We start from the raw sequence: 17,623 nt of genomic DNA, 5'->3' as shown, positions 1-17,623 counted from the left end.
GTGGGACAGATTGGAGCTGCTCCGTAGGGTTTCCAGGGCTGTGATCTTTAATGGAGCAGACTACCTCATCGTTCTCCCAGGGAGTAGCTGGTGGGTTAGAACCTCTGACCTTTCTGTTTGCAGTCAAGTACGTTAACCAGTGAGTGATCAGAGGTTCTTTTTCAGCTAATATTAAATAAAAATTAATTTTAATCATTTATCAAGGACCACTTCATATTTTATTATCTATGTGATGCCTTTTTCAGGGGCAGGAGGTGCTAATCTGGCTGTAATTTCGTTGAGTTATTCATTCATAATTTGACAAAGATTGAGTGTTTATCGTAGTGGTGTGCGAGACAAGCATGATGACTGTTCTCATGGTATAGATAAGAAGTGCAATTCCAAAGACATACAAGGGCTGGAAAGATTATGTAAGTGAGTCAAGTAGACTGAATGTAAGTAAAATCATGAGGCCATTGAATTTTCTCTTTATCTCGATTTTAACATAGAAATTGAGACATACCGTAATTGTTCTCTGTGATAGAAACAAAGCTATCAGGAACTATTGGTGGGGTGGGTATATACCACATCTCCCATGCAGAATCGTTATTTAGCTCTAGCTTGCTTACATCTAAGCTCAACGGGGACAGTTTTTTAAATTTTATATAGAGAAATTTATGAATTTATCCAGAAGAGTCTGGACTTCTTAAGTTTTAAGTCTGTATTTTAAAATCTAATTTAATGTTAGAGCAAATATTTGGTTTTAAAAAAAGTCATTTTCAGGCAATGATAACCATCTCTGGATGGGAACCAGCAATGGACGACCGTTTTTCAACTTCTCGTCCAATCTTAATGGTCGATCTTACATCAATCTCTTCCTACTCTGATTCTACAGCATCTCACACCTTTTGTTTTTCTTATTGGCCCTTAAGTTTCCTCTTTTGTTAGCATAGTGTAGTTCCCGCTTGGATGAACTCTCCAGGTGGTGGCTTGTGTTGGAAAAATCCTTTCTACATACTTTCCACACGAGGTTTAAGAGGCAGGCTTGGGCCTCTGACACACACTTTCCGGAGAGACACCTTAGCCCGGCAAGGGAAACCAGAGCAGAGTCTGCCTGGGACCTTCTCTGAAGCCTCATTGAGGAGGTTATGGGAAATGTTGGGTCTCCCTGAAATCTCATTGTATTACCCTCCGGTCTTACCTTCCTACCATGTTACCCTGAGAACCACAACTGTTTCCTTCCCTCTGCTGGGCCATGTTCATCTCTTACTGGGCCCCTTGGCACTCTCTGCTCCTCATCAGAGATGCTGGGACTTGACTACCTTAAGCGAAATGTGACCTAGCACATTGGTGTCCTGACCCCTACACCAAAGATATGGGCAAACTAGAGGATGGTCAACTAGAGGGCTGCCTCCTGGCATAGTAAATCCATTATCCAAGAAGGGCAAAGTCTATTTGCTTGTACTTTATTTTGATTGCAAGGCTGGGCATCTATACATGCTTCAGATTAGCTCTGTGCCTCCCTGTGCTTCCTAGACTTTAGACATTCCGTTGAACTATAGACATTCTTTATTATGCTGATGAACAAAATAAATTCAGTTGTTTGACACCAACTACAAATGTGGCATTACTGTCTCTCTCTCTGACCTCCTGAGTGACAGGACATAGTCCCACAGGCTGCCAAGATTTCAGATGCCAGCCACAAGATTGCAGGTCCCCAAGACACCCTCACTTTTGACCTACATGCTTCAAAATGTCAGCCGTAAGCTCAGGACATCCTGCCTGGTCCGCCTCACTTCTGCTCCATTGAGCCCCATTACTTCCTTGTTCATGAAAATGACTAACACAACTCAATGAAGGGTTGTATTTAGAACTACAGCTTTATTTTAGTGAAAAGGATACAAGTGAGCACACATAGGGTGAGGTCTGGAATTATTTCCAGTGGAGCTTCTATGACTGAAAAAAAAAAAAAAAGCTCCTCTCCTTATGTATCAATGTCCTTCATCAATCAGGAAACTCATAGGAATTCAGTACTCAAAAATTTTATATTGGAGTCTCATTACATAGGCATGATTGATTTTCTCATTGCCTGTGTGGTTGGATTCCCACTACCCTCCTCTGATATCACATGGTATGGTCTTCTTGCCTGGCCAGTGTTTCCCTGTAAGCCACATACTCAGCATTACATATTAGGTAGATGGTGGCATAGAGGGTTATGTGTTGGCCTGCTAACCACAAGGCTGCCATTTCTAAACCACCAGGTGCACCTCGGGAGAAAGGTGAGGCTTTCTACTCCAGTAAGCAGTTACACTGTTGGAAAACCACCAGGGTAGCTCTACCCTGTCCCACTGCGTGTCGATGACTCGTAATGGACTCAATGGCAGTGAGTTTGGCTTGTTGGTATTAGGTAGGTGTAATCTGGAGTTCTTTGAATACCGAGCACTGCTGTCGCTGGAGAGGGCTATCAGGCTTGGTCATGCAGAGGATCTCAAATAAAGAAGACCCTCAGTGAGCTGGATCGACACAGTGGCTGCCACGATGCATTTGATCTAGACCAATTATGAGGAAGGCGCAGGAACAGGCAGCATTCCTTTCTGTTGAACTTGGGGTTCTGTTGTACGGGAAGTCCCGATGAGTCAGAACCCCCCCCCCTCCCCCGCCCCACCCCTCCCCAGGGCTCCTATTGCACACAACAATGTACTCAAACACTGGAGACATTCCAAGTTCTCAGGAACCAAAGGCAAAGATGAAAATTCTGTGGATAAATGATTGTTGTGTGCTCGTCAGTCAATTCTGACTGATAGGACAGGACAGAGAACAACCACCCTCTGTCGGGGTCCTAGGCTGAAATCTTTTTAAAAAATCATTTTATTGGGGGCTCATACAGCTCTTATCACAATCCATCCATCCATCCATTATATCAAGCACATTTGTACATCTGTTGCCATCATCATTCTCAAAACATTTGCTTTCTACTTGAGCCCTTGGTATCAGCTCCTCATTTTCCCCTTCCTGCTTCCCCTTCCCTCAGGAACCCTTGATAATTTATACATTATTATTATTTTGTCATATCTTACACTGTGCGATGTCTCCTTCACCCACTTTTCTGTTGTCCATCCCCCAGGCAGGAGGTTATATGTAGATCCTTGTATTCAGTTCCCCCTTTCTACCCCACCGTTCCTCCACCCTCCTGGTATCGCCACTCTCACCACTGGTCCTGAAGGGATCAACTGACCTGGATTCCCTGTGTTTCTAGTTCCTGTCTGCACCAGTGTACATCCGCCGGTCTAGCTGGATTTGTAAGGTAGAATTGGATCATGATAGTGGTGGTGGTGGAGGAAAGCATTTAAGAACTAGAGGAAAGTTGTATGTTTCATCGTTGGTACACTGCACCCTGATTGGCTTGTCTCCTCCCCGTAACTCTTCTGTAAGGGGATGTCTAGTTGCCTACAGATGGGTCTTGGGTCCCCAATCTGCACTCCCCCTCATTCACAATAATTTTATTTTTTGTTCTTTGATACCTGATACCTGATTCCTTTGACACCTCATGATCACACAGGCTGGTATGCTTCTTCCATGTGGGCTTTGTTGCTTCTGAGCTAGATGACCACTTGTTTGTCTTCAAGCCTTTAAGGTCCAAGATGCTATATCTTTTGATAACCTAGGCTGAAATCTTTAGGGGAGCAGACAGCCAGTTTTTTTCTCTCTTTTAGTTGCTGGGTTGGAACTGTCGGCATTTGGTTAGCAGTTGAGCCTTAACCAATACACCACTCAACTTAAAAACCAAACTCACTGCCATCCAGTCAGCCTGACTCATAGTGGTCCAGAGGACAGGGTAAAACTGCCCCCATCAGTTTCCAAGACTGTAACTCTTTACAGGAGTAGGAAGCCTCAATTTTCTCTCGAGGAGCAGCTGGTGGTTTTGAACTGCTGACCTTGTGGTTAATAGCAAAATGCATAACCACTACCAGGGCTGTCAATGCACCACTAGAGTTCCTAATTAAAAGTTTGATGCATCACACATAATAAGATTATGTTCTCATTTCTCAAAAAATATTAAAAGGGCCATTCTTAGTTATTTTGATGGATATACCATAGAGCAAACCAAAACTTACTGCTATTGAGTTAATTCAAACTTATAATGACCATACAGGATAGAGTAGAATTACCCCATAGGGTTTACAAGGCTATGAATCTACTTAAAAAAACAAAAAACAAAAGCAACTATTTAGTGTATTATTGTAATTTGAGTGAAAGCTTACAAGAGCAAAATGATTTTCCACTCAACAATTCATACCCAGTGTGTCTCATGACTGATTGCAACCCCTCCAGTGTACCAGCACTCTTCCCACCTCCTCCCTATGCTGCCTGTTTCCATCTGCCCTGTTTTCCGAACTCTTCCTGATTTCTGAGCCTTGTTTCTGGGCAAATACTGCCTTTTGGATCTCTTCGGGCTGTGTTCTTGTTCATTTTATTTGGTTGAAAGTTGGGCAGGGTGACTATGTTCAGTTCCAGGCTCGAAGGATGTCTAAGGAGGGCCATCTTCTTGGGAGTTCACCAATCTCTACCAGACCAATAAGCCCGATCCTTGTTATGAATTTCGGTTTTGTTCGACATTTTCTTCCCACTCTATTCAGAGCACTTTGTGGTGGGAGCCAGGCACCATCCAGTTTTCCGGTCTCAGAGTTGTGGAAACTGAGTCTCATGGTCCATTGGCTTATTAGACTAATTGTTTCCATTCATCTTGAATCTTCTTCACTCTTATTTGTACCACCTTAGACAGTTGCTCACTAGCTTTTAAGACCCAGTTACTCACTAGAGTAGATGGTAAATCATTATCTCTGTGAACTTAGCTGTGCCAATGGACTTAGCCGATCCTCAAGGCCAGTGACACGTCACCTCAAGGTATTTGCTTATGGCTTGGTTAGATAGCAGGGCAGTGAAAAAGAGGAAGACCCTTGCCGAGTGGGATTGACACAGTGCCTACAACAGTGGGCTCAAACATACGATAGGGAGGCTGGCCCGGGAGCAGGCCGTGGCTTGCTCTGTGTCACAGAGGGCCGCTGTGGTCAGAACGGACTCAATGGCACTGAACAACCACTAGCAATAGGTTTTCAGGAGCCCTGGTAGTGTAGTGGGGGACTCACTGGGAACTGCCATGTTCCAACCCAGCAGCCACTGGGGGGAGAAAGCGGAAGCTCTCGGCTCCCGTAAAGCTTTCCAGCCTTAGAAATCCACAGGCGCAGGTCTACTCTGTTCATAGGGTTTCTACGTAGAATTGATATAATGGCCGTGAGTTTGTTGAAGACATTTTCATATCTCTGGCCCCTGTTTGCTCTATTACAGTGATTCTCAACCTATGGGTCGCGACCCCTTTTAGGGCTGAACGACCCTTTCAAAGGGGTCACCCGATTCATAAGAGTAGCAAAATTGCAGTTATGAAGTAGCAACAAAAATAATTTTATGGTTGGGGGTCACCACCACATGAGGTACTGTATGAAAGTGTCGCGGCGTTAGGAAGGTTCAGAACCACTGCTCTATTACACCCATGTTTGCAGCACATGCAAATACATAGCATAAATATCCTTTAACAATCCTATGCGTGGTGGTCGGTGTATTCCCGTATGCCAGGCTGCGTGTCTTTACAGAATCAGCTTGCCGCATCTATCCCACAGAGTGTCTGCTGAGTTGTAACCAATTACCTTGAGTTACCAGCCAAGTGCTTAACCATTGTGCCACCAGGACCCCATTTATAAACATCATCAAGCTCAAAATTCACTGCCATCAAATCGATTCTGACTCATAGCAACCCGATAGGGTAGAGTAGAACTGCCCTGTGGGTTTCCACAACTGAAAGCCTGTATATCTTTCTTCCGTGGAGTGGCTGGTGGTTTAAAACTGCTGACCTTGTGATTAGCCACCCGATGCCTGACCACAACACCGCTGGGCTCGTGTGAACATCATAGCTTTGCATATGCTTCCCCTGTAAGCCAACCAGGGCTGTGAGGACCAGTTCTGCCTGGGATGAGCGTCCAGTGACCCCTGTTAACAGTTACTCACAGGTGAATCCTATCAGGGTCTTCCTCACCTTTCAAAGCAGACCCATGCAGGAAAAGGTGCTCTGGTGGGAGTTACCAAGACTTTGGCCAGAACACTCACATCAATATTTCACTGGCTTTACAGAGTCATCAGTCAGTGGGAGGTGCTGACCTTCATGGGAGGATTTTATTTTGTTACCATTTCAGAATGGGTGTTCGATTTCAGATCTTTCCTCTAGGATCTAATAATAATAGTCTGTTTTGAACAAACATTTAGGAAAGGTTTATTTAGTCTGTCTGTGGTTGACCTTATAAACCATTTGTGAAGAAATGTGCTTTGCCTGAAGGTACTGTTTTCAACATTGTGCTGCGTGTTGCATAAGATGAGATTTTCCCATAGTAATGGGACAGACGGAAACATCTCTCATATGACCGAGATAGGGTTCTTTAGCAAACATACTCTAAACGGGTTTTACTCACAATGTTTCTCTTCTTGGCTGTGGCCGTGGGCAGAATTAATTTAGGAAATGTCCCTCCAGAGAAGTCAGGTCCAAGCTGGCCCCTGGGTGGCCACTTGCCACAAGGCATCTAAGTCCCTACCGGGCAGTAATTGGGGTGGTCTCATGTGGTGGACTGCACGTTGCTATTGGGACTTTCTGTAGCTCCCAGGCAGTGCCATGAACAGGTGCTACACATAGTCCACGGAACTAAGGTTCGTTTCATAAGCTCCGATTGTCAGAGCTCCTTCAGAACCAGGCCTTTCTGTATTCTTCCAAAATTGTCACTGTTTCACCATGTGCACAGTCACCTCCAACCAGTCAGGGTCCCACCCCAGGTCTTATCTATCCCTGTACAGTGAACCCTCGTTTATCGCGGTTAATCGGTTCTAGACCCTACCGTGATAAATGAAATTCCGCGAAGTAGGATTCCTTATTTGTAAATCAAATATTTTCGTAGTTAGAGCATAGAGGACATGAAAAAACACCCTTTAGTCACCATTACACTCGTATTACCCAATTTATTAAACGAAAAAGGGAAAATACAGTAAAACATTTTGGACGTTACAATGATCATTTATTATTTATTATATTATTTATGGCATCAAGCGTGTACAGTATGAGCCAATCAGTGGCAGTAATGACAGAGCATGTGCTGTTACGCAAAAACCGCGATAGAGTGAAGCCGCGGACGTCAAAGCGCAAAGTGGCGAGGGTTCACTGTACTTCTGATCCTGCAATCTCTACTTCCTGCGAGATCCATATCCCGCCCACCCTTGCAGTCTACACTGATAGCTCTGTGCTCAAATCTTAATACAGGTTTAGCACTCCACACAGTCTAGAAGTATGATTATTGAAATAGTCCCATTCTGTCACACTTAAGTTTTAATTTTATTTTTTGGACAGTAAAGCATGGAGGTCTAGAAAATTGGCGATTTGCTGGGAAATTATGTGTTAGGCTCAACTAGAACTATCTTTACTGCCCCCATCCAGTGTTTCCCACTACACTGTGAATGTGGAGTATGGTCTTGTGAGCCTTGACTTAAGGCATCAGGCTAGTTATGAGTAAGCGTCTCCTTCTCTTGTACACGGTGTTGCCCTGAGTCAGAACCCACTGGATGGCATCTAACAGCGTTCAGTCTCTGTGCTGTACAAGAGAGGGGGCACATTCATGTGGGGAAATGGTGTCTGCCTTTGAAGACCTACCCATTTTAAAGATAAACAAGTTTAGTCCATAGCTGATTATTTCATTTGGGTACAAATTCAGCTATAAGGGCCTACCTAGCAGGCGAATTTGAACTTTCCCAATGAAACATTTTCCTCCAAATTTGTTTTTCCTTCACGCACATCTTGGACCCTTCCTTTCTTTTTCCTAGGACCGTTTTTTGAGCCATCGAGTCAGTTCTGAAAGCACCTCACCTTTGCCTCTTTCCCATAATTCACAGTCCTTTAGAGCCGGTGCCTGGTCCTAGCCATGGGATCTTGATCGTAAGCTGCCAAGAATTCAGTTACCAAACAACAGTGGCCTTTGCACCGAGCGTTGAAGCACAGGAATGACACTGCCAGACAAGGTGACATGCAAACGACCACCTGCTGCATTTTTATGCAGTGTTTCTAGAGCAATATATTCTTTCAAAGTAATATCCCTGCCTGGAGGTATCAAGGAGCTCTGGTGGTTGCAGTGCATTACCTGTTTGGCGGATAACCAAATGATTGGGGGTTTGAACCCACCAGAGGGAAAAAGGTGGGGCGTCTCCTTCCATAAAGATTCGCCTGCTCTGCCCCGTGGAGTCCCCGTGAGCCACAGTGGGCTTGACAGCCCGGGTAAGGAGAATTAGTGATAGCCAAAACGATTTCATAAGCCTAGCTGACATGTAGCCACAGACCTACGCTAAAGCTCTTTGCTCGTGCACTTTTCTTTCAAAAGAATGAACGCCTTTAGAATACGTGCTAGGATAGGAGGCTTTACCTGCCTTTTCAAGCCTGGATTTTCCTCCACTAGAACTCCAGCTCCTTGCCCTCTGCTTGGCCTTTCTGGCCTGCCCTCAAAGCCACACACGCAGGCAGCTCGGCCTGCCTCTCTGGAAGACAGCTGACTTTTGCATCCTTTTTCCTTTCATCCTATTTCTTCTGAATTTTTTCTGGTTGCTTTTTATTTCATATCTCTTTCTCTGCAGGAGTCAGTTGAGCCCCTTCTTGGGGCCCAGGGGCAGGGCAATGCAGGACTGGAAACATGTACAGTGTGCTGCCCGAGAGCGCAATGCAGTTCTTCACCAGGGTCTTGGTTGGGCAGCTCATGGTTGGATGCACTGCAAACAACGTCCAACATGGATGAGATTTGCTTTTCGAGTACGATGCTAGGAGCCCCTGGGGAAGTTCCCCCCATGCAGCCTTAGGTCCCTCCTTGTTTCTTCCTCTCACACAAACTATGCGGATGAGACAGGGGCCAATCTCACCGTTGGCAGCCGGGCATCTCAGCTCAGACTTCTGCTGCTTCTGGGAGGACTTTCTCTTGCCCCCCCTCTTGCAGCACTTGTGCCAGTTCTCCTGGGAGATGCCCATGGCTTGGCTCTGGTTGGAAAGAGCATGCATTCACTTTCTGAATCTTCTACTGTGTACTGGTCCGAGGAGGCCCGGGGCACCATGGTTACACACTGATGTTGCTAACCATGGGAACCCAGCATCCACTCCCTTGGGAAAGACGAGGCAGACTACTCCCGTAAAGATTTAAGTTTTAGAAACCACCCCCCTTAACAAACAAAAAACCTACTTTCTTGAATATCGGCCACTTGGCACTGATTGAATTCCAGGTAGCTGTGTCAGTCTCAAATTATACATTATTATTCAGACTACAAAGTCATTGAGAGAATGCTTGATTGTATGAGTCTTCACAAGAATTCAAATAGAAGGCAACTCCTTTTGTGGAGAGGGAAACCCTGGAGCTACGTTTGGATATCTGTGGTAACCTCCTTCTAGCCAGGCCCGGGATTTCCTCCACGTTGCTATCTTGTATACCACTTGCTCCGATGTGACACCAGGACAGACGTGGTCTTCTATCGGGGAACTCCAGTACCATTCCCAAGCAGGAAACCAAGTGCATGTTCTACTGATAGGTGCTGTCCACCATGACATGGTCAGGCACCCAGAATGCCTTCACATTCCACTCTCCAGAGGACATTTGTCATTGTGCTGCAGAATTGGAAGGATACCCAGTTGAAGTGTGCTTGTTTAGACAAGGAGATCTGCAAAGCTGAGGCGAAGTATGCTGGAGGAACAAGGACACTCTGCCCATGTACAGTGACTTCTCCCTGGCGTTGTATTGTGTACCCATTCTGGGCTCGAAAAGTACTGACATGAATGTTACACGACTTTTCTCTGTGGAATAGGTAATATAATAAGTACCACATTTACACTTCAAAAGTCAAACCTATGTGGAAAGCAAACATTTCTCCCCACACTTTTATGTTCTTAACTAAATTCTCCGGCTTTGTAGGGATCGATAGCAAAGAGCCTCATAAAGTCTTCACCTGCACTGCTTGTGAATCTTAGGATCCTAAGACCTTAGGGGGAAATGAAACACAGTCAAAATCGGTGTGTCTGGCACTCATACATTGCTGGTGAGACTGAAAAATGGTACAACCTCTTCCTGAAGCCACTTCTGTTTTCAATGTGATGCTTCTCCATACGTGACAGACTTGTTATGAGCCTAAAATGCGCCTCCCTTGATGTCTGCTCAAAGACGTCCCAAGTTTACACTTGGATTCCTGAGCATCTAAGGTTACATGATAGCGTGCAACTTCTGCAGGACTCTCCAGGGATGTGAAAAGCCGGCTCTTTGGGAGATTGTTAGCTCTCTGAGGGTCCTGGAACCAGCATCCATCCCTGATAGAACTAACTACAGTTTGCATGAAGGGAGAGTTGTTGGATTGGTCTATAGTCAGTATAATAGGATTTGTTAGCAGTTCCTCCTCCTGCTTATTTTGTAACCTTTATTATGTAGTAAGTCTTCATTACTGAGATCTCATTTTCTTTTGTAGGATCAAAATGTCTAACTCTGTTAGTGGAAATCCATCCCATCAATAATGTGAAGGTTCTCAAAGCAGTGGATAGCTATATTTGGGTGCAGGTAAGTGAGCATGTCATGTATCACCTGTCTCATTCATCGGAAGGCACAAAACCTTGAGGTACTGGCGTCATCTGCAGCATGCCATCACACGCATTACCCTACTTAACCCTCAATACACATGGGTAGCACGGGAAGCCGTGGCTCTTGCTCTGCACACGTGGAAGACAGGAATTCAAACCTACCTCCGTGGCCTCTGAGCAGCCACGGCCTTTTGACAGTAATGTTAATGGTTTTACTTGGTAAAATATCCAATATTAAAATACATTTAAGATGACTCTCGAAATTGTCTATCAGTGTAAATCAGTTTCAGCACATGACAAGCCATGCACTGATTGATGCCGACGCGCTGTGTGCACGATGCAGGTGCACCAGGTACACCCGAGTGTCGCTCCTCAGCATAATCTTCATGAACTCAAACCTCAAATTTTGCTATGGGGCCCAAACATCCTTTCTTTTGGTCTACCTTGTGTAGTCCCCTTGTGTAGACTGGAGGATTTGCTTCTTCCTCCCTCTCTACAGAGTCCCCCCCACCCCCACCCCCACCCCCACCCCAGACTCATTGCCATCAGGGCTCCTGCAGTGCGTGCGAGGAGAAAACATGACCGCTTCTTTGCCCGGAATCTACCATCCACCGTCTTTCACCCCCTGCTCTGCCCCACCACCCGTGGCTTCACTGTGGTCCCGACTTACTCCCTCCCCCCGGAAGCCGCTCTGTCCACCATCGTCTGGCAGATGTGGCTATGGGAGGCGCATGCGTCACTTTTCTGACCTGCTCTTTTGGCTCGGGGAGCATCTGGATACAAAATAGTCAAATGTTGGCATGTTTGACTTATTGCATTCCTTCAGTTGCACCCATTTAAAATAACAATAATATAAAACAAAGTAGTGAATCGAGAATGGATTCCCCCCCCACTTCCCCACTCCCAGTTATAGCTTTTCAAGACCTTACTGAAAGGTTGGGGCAACTGAAAGAAACTTCTTATTTTTTTAAAGTACATGGTACTTGCTGTAGCCGCCCGTCCCAAAGCTGGCTCTGCTGCTTGCTCCTGGAATAGCCCTGTGGAGAGACACTGCTCCTGGAAACCTGCATCTGTGACCCGTGCCCACCTTCTTCTCCCACTGCCACTGCCACTTCTCCCACTCTGTGCGGAGTGACATCCTGGGATCAGTCCCACGCCTGTGTGCAGGGCGGGTTGGGACCCATGTCTGCAGCCTTTGAGAGGTCTCCCCAGCGGTTCCTTGCTGTCACACGGAGTGGCTGTGGCTCACAATGAGTCACCAGCACCACCTCACCGGCATTCCCAGCGTGAGTGAGGTGGACCTTCCAGATGGTGGTTCCAGCAGCTTCCAACACATTCATTCACACACCTCCCTGTACACCTCAAAACGTTTGTGAGAAAATTCTGTTACTTTTGATTCCATTTTTTCCTACAAACTTTTTGAAGTCTTCTCTTCTACCTTCCCAGGGAAAATATTGATATGCAGAGTACTATTCCATCTTTATAAAGAAAACCTCTTCCTAGATGCAACGCAGTCTGTATAGGTTCGTGGCACACCACCAAAGACATCTGGATGCTTTGGTTGGATACCTGTCTGTGTTCTAGCACCCGGAGTTGCCCCTGGGCTGCTCCGTCATTCCAAGAAAAACAGCCACGTCCATGCAACTAGGAGAGCGCCTGGCCCTCCCTCGGGGCTTGCCACATGCGGAGGGATGACCATTTGAAAGTTACAGCCTGCCGTCCCGAGTCCAGCTCCCCAGCAGGCACCCCCAGGCTGCCCGGAGATCTGAGGGGAGGCCACAGGGTCTTCGGAGGGGGGTCCCTTCATGTTGAGGCTCCGACAGTTTTCGTTTACAGTGCGCGTGCCGTGGCACTCACCTGGGCTTCTCGTCCACTTCCGCAGCCCAGGTTTCACGTGCACCAAATCACAGAACCAGCCCGGCCTTAGTTAGGCAGCTCTTTTCTGCCTTGCTGTCTATAAAGGCTGTGGCTTTTCAGAACGCTGTACAGACAGTGTAGTGCGTGGTTTTTCACTTCTAAAAGGGAGGATTTTCAACAGATAAGTTAAACAATGTCTCCATTCTATAGTCAGTGGGTGAAAAGGTAGGTAATACGTTTTTTCCTGGTATCTGGTGTCTGCTGACTGTAACATGGCGTAACCGTTTCGGTGATGAAAGAATTACGTCACTGGGGCTTTTGTCCTGATTCATTTGACACCAGTTTTCCTTCATTGCCACACCCGACAGCGTCAGGTCTGGTTTTAACATTCTGGAACCACTTTGTCCTGGTGGCTGGTGGCTGTAAGGCTGGTGGACCGCGGAGGAAGCAGAGAAGGCCCAGTGGGGTGGAGAGAGCCTTTTCTACACCTGCCCCACCCCGTGGCTGCCAGTCTGTGCTCGGGGGCCTGTAAACCCCCCACCCCATGCTGCCCCATGACTCACGGTCCTTTCCTGGAAAGTCCCTGGTTATGTCTCTTCATGTACTTTGTTTGCTGAATGCGGGACCTTGGAAGTTTAGGCAAGAGAATGTTGACTTGACCTTCAAATTCAGTGCTACACACACTTGCACAACAAATATATTGATCTACTTTGCAAAAACCCCATTTTACGTACGCGTTGTTTACATTGTTTCTGACTGGCGTTTCTATCACATATTCCAAGCAGGAAGCAACAGCCCGAATTTAAACTCTAGCCTTTCTCCTTAGTAGTGTGGTGGTGACGCATTGGGTTAACTGTGAAGTTGGCAGTTCAAAACCACCAGCCGCTCTTCAGGAGAAAGACGAGGCTTTCTACTCAGAAACGAATTACAGTCTCAGAAACGCACAGGGACAGTTCTGTCTTGTCTTAGATCCATGACGAATCGGCATCGACTGATGGCGGCGAAGGTTTTTGTTTGTTTTTAATTCGCTTTGTCAGTGTTTCCCACGGAAACCAAGTTCCTGAAAGTGCTCCTACTTGCTTTGACTTGTCATGTGTGGTTGCCTGTGATGTCCCTGAACGTCGATCCTGTGCTTCCCAGTCTCTTGCATCGAATGTCAGTAGGACAGCGGTGAATATTTATGCAAGCAACGCAGTTACTTATGATTTTGATTACTATTTGTTTTTACAGTTCCTTTACCCACACGTTGACAATCACCCTCTTTCAGAACAACGGCTGCTGTTGATTTCAGAAGAAAAATGTAAGTATACCCGCAGGAGATCTTGGGAACTAATGACGGGGGCGTGGTCTCCTAGTGGAGTTGGGGACAGGATAGAATCTGCTAGATGTCCACTTGCCAGAGCTGGGGTGCACTGACCTATCTTACCCATTTCAGGTCCAGGCCTCCTAGACAAGACCTTTTCTTTCTTCCCTCATCCTGTGCTCCGTTTCCTCTTGGCAGGGACGATGGGTCTGTACACGTGCAGATTTTCAGTGTGTCACATGGTGGGATATTTATAGAAGAGGCATGCAGGTCATTCCAGCCTTGTCAGAATGCCTTTCTGTAGCATCTCTGTCACAGTAGACAAGGGTAGCTGCAAAGAGGCTCTAGTAGAGAGAGGAAAAGGCTTTAGTACATCGAAGAATCTGATGACAGTATATGAGCAGATAGACTAATTTGGACAAATTCAGGGAGAGACGATTAAAACCAGGACATAGAAAGTAATGCCCTTATAAAATGTTGTATAGGTGGGGGTGGGAAAGAACGAAATTCCCTGCTGGATCGCTAACAGGTAGTCTTTCATATTTGAAGGTGAAATGGCTGATTTATACTATTACCCGGAAGGATTTGTGTTATTTATATTATTACCTAGGATTTGTGTTAATTTCCCCACACTCTTGCCTAATTGTCTCATATTTTGTAAGGAGAAATATAGCAGGTCACTGTGGCTTAATTTACATTGCTTACTGGTAGAACAGAGCCACCTGCAAGTTGACTTAAAATGTTCAAGGTTTTGTTAGCCTGACAGTGTCTTCCATGAAAATACACTCCCAAATTATCTTGTATAATATCTGATTTGTTTATACTGTTTTCTAAAGTATATGATCCTGCTGAAACCAATCAAGGGGGTGGGGCTACAAAAGCAGATTTGACCTGGATTATGGGCTGTAATACAAAAGTTTTTCATTGCCAGGAGGCATGGAATAAGTTTTTTCTGCAGAGGGAGTGGTAGTCCAAATAAGTTTGGGAATCTGTGGTCTGTACAAATAGGTATTCGGTTGCAATGGTCAACATCGGGGTGGACATATCCGACCTCCTCTGGCTTCCCTATTGCGATGAGGCAGGGGTCAGAAATGCCTCCTCGGTCCATCCTTCTTTCCCTCGCCCAACACCCACTCTTCCCCTCATGACACTCTAGTCTACGTCTATACTGGGTTTGAGACTCTGTCGCAATGGTCACACAGAACTCACAGAGAATGCTCAGGATTAAAGGGGTTTATTAGAGAAGTTAATAGGTCACCATGAGTCAGGATCAGTCAACAAGAGGGACAGTCACTGGTCCACAGCAACAGCTCTCCTTGACCAGCAGCCACGTTTCTTTCTGGTCCTCAGCCAGTCCGCCACGTGGCCCCTTGGCTTCTGCCTTGGTTGGGCCAGGAAGCCAGCCGGCCTGTCGCTCTGCCACCCACTCCCATGTCTCCAGCCAGATGAGGAGAAGGCCAGTCTTGGCACCACTCCTCGGAACCTCTGTGCCATCGTTTCTGATGCATCTGGTCCTTAGTGGCCTCTGCCTCTAAGGCGGGGATCTTGGACTTTTTGGGCGTTCTCTGTGTGTGAGACGGCTTGTGGATTCTGAGGAATGGCTTTGATGGAGGTGTGGCCTTTGTCTTTTGGCTGCCCACATCCTCAAACAAAGGGTGGTGTCTTAAGTCTCACTCTAATAAATTCGTCTCAGAGATGAGCCCAAGTAAAGGGACTTGGTTCTCCCACCCTCTCCTAAGGCTGCTTGATGGTAGTGAGTCTGGTTTCGGAAACTTGTAACAGAGAACTCCCTCCACAATGGAGTTATAGCTACAGGCATAGAGTCCAGAATTATAATCCACCGTGAAAGGAATTGTAGCTAAAAGGAGGATATTAATGGACTGCATCTCATCGATATTTGGAAATCGAGGGTTCTCTTTCAAAAAACAAACAAAAACAAACAAACAAACAAACAAACAAACTCACTGCTCTCGAGTTGATGCCAACTCCTAGCGCCCCTGTAGGACAGGGTGGAACTGCCCAAATGAGTTTCTGAGACTAACTGTTTACTGGAATAGGATGTTGGTGGTTTTGAACTGCTGACCTTGGGGATTGAAGTCCAACGTGTAACCCCCTATGCCAAATCCCGCCAAATGGGCCCTTCTTTGTAAGCTTGATGGGGTAGGGAAGGCAAACCTGGAGTTACACAGCGTAAAACGCTTCATTGTTCTTAGTGTTGGTGTTTTCACATATCTATTTTTATACTTCATCTGTTGTTGATATTGAAGAATGAAGTGACTGTTGAACTTTGTTTGACTTTAATGGGTGGGAGGGTAGAGAAGGGGTCATTTTGAAAAGTGAAATTACTGTCTGATTATACTGTTTTAGAGCAGTTGTTTATCTGGAATTGCTTTTATAAAAAATTGTTTACAACTGGTGAAAAAAACACTCATAGTTTTCCTGAAGGTTAACTTAATTTTCTATTGTTTTTATTTTTAAGATATTGAACAATTTCATATCCAAGTCATCCAAGAAGATGGCAATAAAGTGGTAAAGACTTTTGCTTGCTTTTCTATAAAGAGTTGTATTTCTAGACGATCAAAGCTAGATGAATGCTATTGATACGTAAAGCTTTCGTTATTTGACATATTTCAAATTGTAGACATGCTTGTTTGAACAAGAAATACAACACAGATACATGAAAGATTTAATTAACTCCTTCATCTTTATCTCATAATCGAATTTCATGCTCCTGTAGTAGCTAATAATAAACCCTATATGAACCATTCTCTACCTTTCTTACCTCACTAATGTGAGCATAGACAGAGGTGGGTGCACATGTGCTATCTTAGGTGCCATCTGGCCGATGGGGGACTCATTGTGATTCATGTGACAGAATAGCAACGCCTTCTAGAACTTTCCAGGCTGTGCTCTTTCCAGGAGCAGAGTGTCAGGCCTTTCTCCTGTGAAACTTCTGTGTAAATTCAAACCACCTCCTTCTTGGTTCGCACCTGAGAACTTACCATGTGCACCCAGGGACCTTTAGGGGCACATATACGGAGAATCAACTGTTTTTAACCAACATATGATCATAATATATGCATTAATCTGTTGTTTTGGTGTTTGATTTTTTTCTTCATAGATCAAATGTATCCCTACAAGGCTACTAGATAAACCTAGAACTATTGTATTCTAGTTGTTTATGCATGTACACTCAATAAATGAAATCAGATGTATTGGGCTTATATAGTACAATTTTCTTTTTCCTTTTTTGATTGTTTTCACTTCTACCTTTCTTTTTCGCTGTTCAGTTTTTTTTTGTAATCTGATACATATTTTTTCATATCTTATTCCTTATTTATATAATCTCCTACCTCTACCCATGACACACACACAGGAGTTAATTATTAACTGGTTCTTTCCTGATTCCACTTGGGGCAGTTACCTGTAAGTAAACACTAGTGCTTCAGTTCTCAGTCGTTAGAGGGACATAGTCATCCCTGGTGTGGAGGGACACAAGCTTCAACCATTGTCTCAGATTTGGACCTTTGACTGTCAGTTTTGTATGCGTGTTACAAGTTATGTCAACAGATGATTTTGTAAACATAGCTACACAGATTGGTATGTGTGTTCGTCTGGGTTGACTAGAGAAACAAATCCAGAGACACTCAAATATGTGTGTAAGAAAGAGCTTTAGGGAAGGAGAGGGAGAAAGGGGGAACAGAGGACAAGGTCTACATGTGGCCTACCCCCTGGGGGACGGACAGCGGAGAAGTGGGTGAGGGAGACGTTGGATGGGGTAAGATATGATAAAATAATAATAA

The 17,623-nt window shown here is 45.3% G+C and overlaps 1 protein-coding gene across 1 annotated transcript in view; it reads left to right on the top strand.

Moving 5' to 3' along the window:
- Positions 1-17,623, top strand: part of LOC101639308 (gamma-secretase activating protein) — a 95,488-nt gene that overhangs the window by 7,988 nt on the left and 69,877 nt on the right. The window contains exons 6-8 of the mRNA XM_045288948.1: positions 10,552-10,640; positions 13,748-13,817; positions 16,300-16,349. Coding sequence (XP_045144883.1) covers positions 10,552-10,640; positions 13,748-13,817; positions 16,300-16,349 — 209 coding nt within the window. The remainder of the gene's footprint in view (positions 1-10,551; positions 10,641-13,747; positions 13,818-16,299; positions 16,350-17,623) is intronic.

Source organism: Echinops telfairi, unplaced genomic scaffold (genome assembly GCF_000313985.2).
Source record: "Echinops telfairi isolate 266 unplaced genomic scaffold, ASM31398v2 ScPeMD7_23;HRSCAF=83, whole genome shotgun sequence".
Taxonomy (NCBI): Eukaryota; Metazoa; Chordata; class Mammalia; order Afrosoricida; family Tenrecidae; genus Echinops; species Echinops telfairi.
The sequence above is the reverse complement of the archived record's forward strand: the minus strand, read 5'-3'. Positions and strand labels throughout refer to the sequence as shown.